Source organism: Glycine max, chromosome 10 (assembly GCF_000004515.6).
Source record: "Glycine max cultivar Williams 82 chromosome 10, Glycine_max_v4.0, whole genome shotgun sequence".
Classification (NCBI taxonomy): Eukaryota; Viridiplantae; Streptophyta; class Magnoliopsida; order Fabales; family Fabaceae; genus Glycine; species Glycine max.
Window position 1 is genome coordinate 47,888,748 of NC_038246.2, and position 5,963 is coordinate 47,894,710.

The window sequence follows — 5,963 nt, forward strand, 5'->3', positions numbered from 1 at the left end:
TAATAACGGAAAAGATTGGAACAAAGATAATTTGCGAATCAAAAAAAGTTATTTCACTTCCCATGAACTCATCATTCTTATAATGTGAAAGTAAGTTTAAAGTGATTCTTCCCTCCTTATCATGCAAGGGGAAACAAAACCTTTACTTTTATTTTCCCGCACCAATCTCAAGTACAATCTTTTTTATTTTTCATATGCTCGAGTAAACACGCCATAAGACAAATTATGCTCATACCCACAAAAGTAAAAGAAATTAAAAAATGGACGTAGTAGGCACGACGAACAGTTGGTAAAACTACAAGATACAGTGATTACACCAAAGAAACAAGTTAGAAGTATGATTACAGTTGGTAAAATCAGAACATGTTACAAACAAATTACAGAAGTATGAAAACAAACAAAACAATTATTAAAAAAACGAAAAGAAACAAAGCAAAATTTTCAATAAAAAATAATAAATAATGCCTATACCAGGATATGTATAATACAATTCAAATAACATTCCAATTTTCATGGAACTGATGATGAGAATCATACATGAATATGGTCAACCAATCTGAAAGTACACTCCAAGTCAAAACAAGAAATCCGTATGTCCTCCAGCAAGAGAAGGCTGAAATGAAGTTTGATCTTTAGTTGACGAATTGACAATGAAGAACTTCCACCAGAGAATCAGAATCATCATTTAGGCACAAAAAGAATTAAAATTTCTTGAAAAAAGGACAGTCTTCATCTTTACTATGGAAGGCACTAAACGAATCCCTCAAGGTGCTGGAGGAGATAAGAAATTATTTCCAGAAGTTCTGTTGATAAATATGCACAAGTTAGTAAAGCAAACACTGTAATTGATGGGGGCAATATGAATAGATAGGTGTTTACTTACATGATATTCAGTCCTGGTTTTCCAACGAGAATTGCTGGAATTTGACCGGTCAAATTGTTGTTTTGTAAAAACCTGCAACAAATGGGGGTCAATCATCAGGTAACATGAAACCACTAAGGAGAGGAAGAAACTTATAGGAACATGTAATGGAATTGAAGAGTAACTGGCTGATCTTCCTTAAGAGTGGATTATATGCGTATCTCTGAATCCTCAGAATACTTATTAATCAACAAATGTGTATTCTAAATTTCTAATCCACTAAGTTTCCTCAGAAAATTAAGTTCTGACCATCTGTCAGAGAAAAAAGAACGAGTAGCTCTTGCAGGATTCCCAAGAAATTCAAGCCAAAACTCATTTAGTTATCAATAAATGCCTGTTCTGATGCTCCCGAATCTAACCAAGCATTACATAATAGTAAGCAGAGATTACTCATATAACTAAACCTCATAATGATCATAATCAATATGGTTGTCTAGGTTGACTTAATTTTCTAGGCATAATTGAAACTATCAGAAAGTACTACTTGGGATAAAAGGGGGAGGTTCAGAGGAAAAAAAATTCACACATTGAAATAGCAAAGGAAAAGCAATTTGCTTTTAACCTCTAGTGTATCAATAATAGGGTACAACTTACACTTTTTCCAAGCTGCTGATGTCCCCTAAGGATGAGGGAATCTCTCCACTGAATTGATTGTCTTCCAAGTGCCTAAAAATACAACAACAATATGCAAATACTGAGCTCCATGAATACATTGAAGTTCTCTTAGATTTCAAACATTTGGATGGTGCAAATTGCTATAGAACACGGCTACATGAGTAGCTTTAGCATAAAAAGAACTTTTGCAAAATAAATATTTGTTTCCATTGAATGAAAAATGGTAGACTAACTACAGCCAGTGATGTGATGAACCATATGCTAAAAGGTAAACCATCATATCAGACTCAAAAAACACACACAAAATAAAAAACTTACAGTGTCTCTAAAATCTTTAGTGAACTGAGGTCAGGAATCTGCCCTGATAAACTGTTATTCCCAAGCCAGCTGCAAGAAAGGCGATGATTTACTGATCAGAAAATTTAAAAATACTAAATTTCATGAAGTAATATATGTGAAACTTAAGAACCTACATGTTAGTCAGAGCTGTCATATTGGCAACAAAAGGTGATAAAGATCCGGAAAGATCCTTACTTGTCAAGTTTCTGAACACAACAGGAAATCATAAGTAAGCAATTCATTTACACAGAACAATAGGACTGAAAGGACAGAAGACCATGTGCTATAACAACTCAAGACTGATCTTACAGAGTCACTACACGGATACGTGGTCCTTCAGAACATGTGATGCCAGTCCATGAGTACTGCCGAGGCATACAAGGATCACCATTCCAATCAAGTGGAGGATTTCGGAGGCTCTCTTTTACCTTTTGCAAAGCAATAACTGTAAAAAAAAAAAAAAGTTCATCTTTTAAAAACCTGGCATGTCCACAGTTAATGTGCAACCGCACTATAACTATGATGGAACATGTTGGGATTTAAAATAAAGAATAACCAGTCAACCAGGAACAAGTCCTATTGTTTTTTGGGGCTGCCAATGGCCATTGCTCGTTCAAGGCTAATTTAAAATTTGCAATATTATTAGTGACATAAAAGATCTCAGGATATATTGTCCGGCAACATTGGCACTAGAGGAATGTTTCCTCTCTATCATGTGCTTAAAAACACATCGTTTCTGGTTTGCTATAAATAATGTATTGGCATATAAGATTATTTTAGGAATTAAACCCAAAGTTAAGCAAAGAAACATGAAATCAAAAGCTATACCATCTCGAGTTAAAGTTCTTCCTCCAAGTGGCAGCACATCAAAAACTTCACCAGCATTGATTGAGGGGCCCAAGGAAGAACTAGCAGCAGGGGTCAAAGTTATTGTTGTGGGACCAGAAAGAGGCCACTGGCTGGCAAATACAACAACGCCTGATGGGATCACATTCAAATTATGGTAATAAGTTATACCATTCACACTAATGTTGAAAATTCTTGATCCAGCGGTGTCATCAGCAAAGTATAGAGCGATGTAGTAGTATTTGGAATTGGAGCTAGGAAGTGATGCCGTGGGCCATCTAAGTTCCAAGGTTTCTAATTGATCGGATCCTATGTGTGTCTCAAATATTTTTGCAGGTGGAAGATTCCAAAAACCAGAAACAGAAACATTATCAGTGCTTGCTTTGGTAGAATTACTCTGCCCAAAAGGCTCCCAGACACGATCAAACTGATCATCAGGGTACCTGACCCAAAAGAAGAAAAAAAAACATCACATATTCAACATCAGAGACTAGGGAAACAACAAAAAAAGAACAATAAGGAAATGATTTCATAGTAAAAAGCAAACTCGGAAAATCCAATGCATCATTCGTGATAACTTATACGTGAAAAGAGTTTAATTAATGAGAGTTGCTATGATAACGTGATAAATTTAGGAATTTTGGTATAATTAGTTTTTGGACAAACAGTTGCATGAGTTCTCATTTAATGAAGTCTGACAAAACAAAATGGCATGACTTCATTAAATAAGAACTCATGTAGCTGTTGGTCCAAAAACTAACTATACCAAAACTCCTAGATTTATCAAGTTACCATATAATTTCTCTTAATATCATGTTCAGTGTAAAGGCAAAGATTTTTACAACATAAACCAAAAATCATCTTTAATGTGATTTCAAAAGTAATATACATATGATTTGTAATTGGATTACATTATAATACACCCTTACATTTTCATTACATTCTAATTAAATTCATATGAAAAAAAAAACACTCATTTCTGCTCTGAATTTAATCCATAAGCTTCTTCAACTATCTTATAAGTTGTAACCTATGACATGCTGATTAAAAATTCTCTCTCTTAAAGGTTTATTTACTCTTTTTATTTTTCACTGCAGGCAATCTTGTTCGAGCCGGATAAGGTTGCTTTACTTTCATACCGAGGAGAAAAGAAAGAAAAAAACTTGACATGAACTTTATTAAAAAAAAAAAAAAACACCAAATGAACAAAAAGAAAGGCATTAAGTTTGAACACAAGAGTGAGGGAGGGCAATGAAAAGGACAAAAACATTACTAGTCTGGGACTAACCGAATGGGTGGTCCGGAATATCCAAAACCGTGTCGTGCAATCAAGGCAAGGCCATATCTAGTGAAATCCGTGGAATTGTAAAGAGAACCCTCAAGAATCACGAACTCCAGAGCAGAGATAAAGGGGTCAGAATCGGTGTAAGTATTGGAGCCAATACACAAGCTCATGATCTTCCCCTGAGCCAAGAAAACCCCTTCGTAGAAAGAAGAGTTTCCATCAGCGTAATCCCGGGTGGTATTGACGACGCTCCAGAGGGTCCCATCGAGGATCTGATCGAACACCGGCGGCGAGGGGTGGTCGGCGCCGTTGACTCCGCCGTAGAAGTAGGTGGTCCGCACCAAATACTGTGCGCCGCGATACACGGGAATATTGTAGCAGTGCTTATTGACTCGGCGAGGGAAGGAGCGAAGGGTGTGAAGAGTGGGGAACAGAACAGGGGTGGTCACGTTCAGGGGGGTGCCCGAAGAGATGAAGGCAGAGTCGGGGAGCCAAGTGCGGTTTTGGAATTGGGCCGCGGAGTGGGCCCCGCAGTTGATGAGAAAGCCTCTGGGGGGTGTTTGGGAAAGAGAGAAAGGGAAGAAGAAGAGAATGAATAGAAGGGAGAGGGACATGGCGGTTGGAGGTGGAGTGGTAGGGAAGAAATGAAAACGGGGATGGAGAAGAAAAGAATATGGTTATAACGCGGGAAACATAGTTTACCGGTCAGACGCCACTACACAGCACTTTTAACACTTGTTGGAGTAGATAGATTAGATTAGATTAGTGGGACGGGCGTCCTCTTTCTCTTGAATCATGTGTATTGTTCCTTGGCCGTATATTTGAGATTAAAAAAGTGCATTCCTTCTGTTCGAGTTATTTACAGTTTTATGATGCTGTGTTGTGTGCCGGCCAGAGTGACGCTGGTAATTTTTTTTTTCTTGATGAGTAAAAAAATAAAAAATTAGTATAGAAAGTTAGAATGGCAAATGTATAATAGTATTATATTGCGTTTGGATGTAAAATTTTAGCATTTTACAAAAATACTAGGCAATATCAGGTCATTATTATGAATTTATAGAACTCTATTTGTATTATTTATTTCTATATAGAAAGCAAACAAATTAGTATATAGAAAGCTTACACAGGCCTAACCTGGACTTCTTACTACTCAATCTAAGAGGCCCAAACAAATTTATTTTTCTGAAACTAGGCCGAAGCCAGTCATTTGTGGTACAAATCTTAAACTTTTCCTCGGCAATTGCTTCCTCCAGCTCATTTTTTGCTAACTGCGCCTCCTTATTTTCAAATATCTCAAGACTGCCCTCCACAGAACTTCCATCTGAAACTGCCACCACTGTTGCTCTCTTTTCCTCCGTCATCAACACAATTGCTCCCTTTTCATCTTTTTGAAAATCTTGAACACTATAGTTATCCTCCATGGATCACCGTTCGTCGCTATGCATGGAGGAAGTAAGTTCAAGTTTTTTTCCCCCATATCTAGTTATAATTTCATACTGAAAAATTCATAATAGACAAAAAGTTGACTAATTGAGTACTTCTGGGTTATCATTATAGAATTATGCATACATAATTCTGAAATGAGTAATCCCTAAAACATTTTGTTTTCAAGACAATTTGTTACAAAATTATGTATGTATAATTCCAATATTTATATTTAATATATATATATATATATATATATATATATAACATTTTCTCATAATTTCACATTATATTTATTATTTTAAACGATTCAACTAATTTTTTTCTCCAGCCCAATAACTCTGAAGAAGTTTTTTAAATAGGCACCACCACAATTTACTTCTAAAAAAACATTTTATACTGCACTAAAACACAATAAATCCAAAAAAAGAAAAAAAGAAACGATTAGTCCCTTAAACAACTAATTTATTATTATTTTGGCTCTATGATTACTTGAAATTTATTACATAAGTTACTAATTTAACATGGGAG

The 5,963-nt window shown here is 35.8% G+C and overlaps 1 protein-coding gene across 1 annotated transcript; it reads right to left on the bottom strand.

Moving 5' to 3' along the window:
- Positions 1–323: 323 nt before the first annotated feature.
- Positions 324–5,112, bottom strand: LOC100785765 (leucine-rich repeat receptor-like serine/threonine-protein kinase At2g14510). Its single transcript, XM_003535611.5, has 8 exons — positions 4,011–5,112; positions 2,705–3,165; positions 2,186–2,321; positions 2,011–2,082; positions 1,856–1,924; positions 1,517–1,588; positions 884–955; positions 324–803 (listed from the first exon to the last, which is right to left on the bottom strand). The coding sequence occupies exons 1-8, from the start codon at positions 4,619–4,621 to the stop codon at positions 764–766; spliced, it is 1,533 nt and encodes a 510-aa protein (XP_003535659.1). The 5' UTR covers positions 4,622–5,112; the 3' UTR covers positions 324–763.
- Positions 5,113–5,963: the final 851 nt, after the last annotated feature.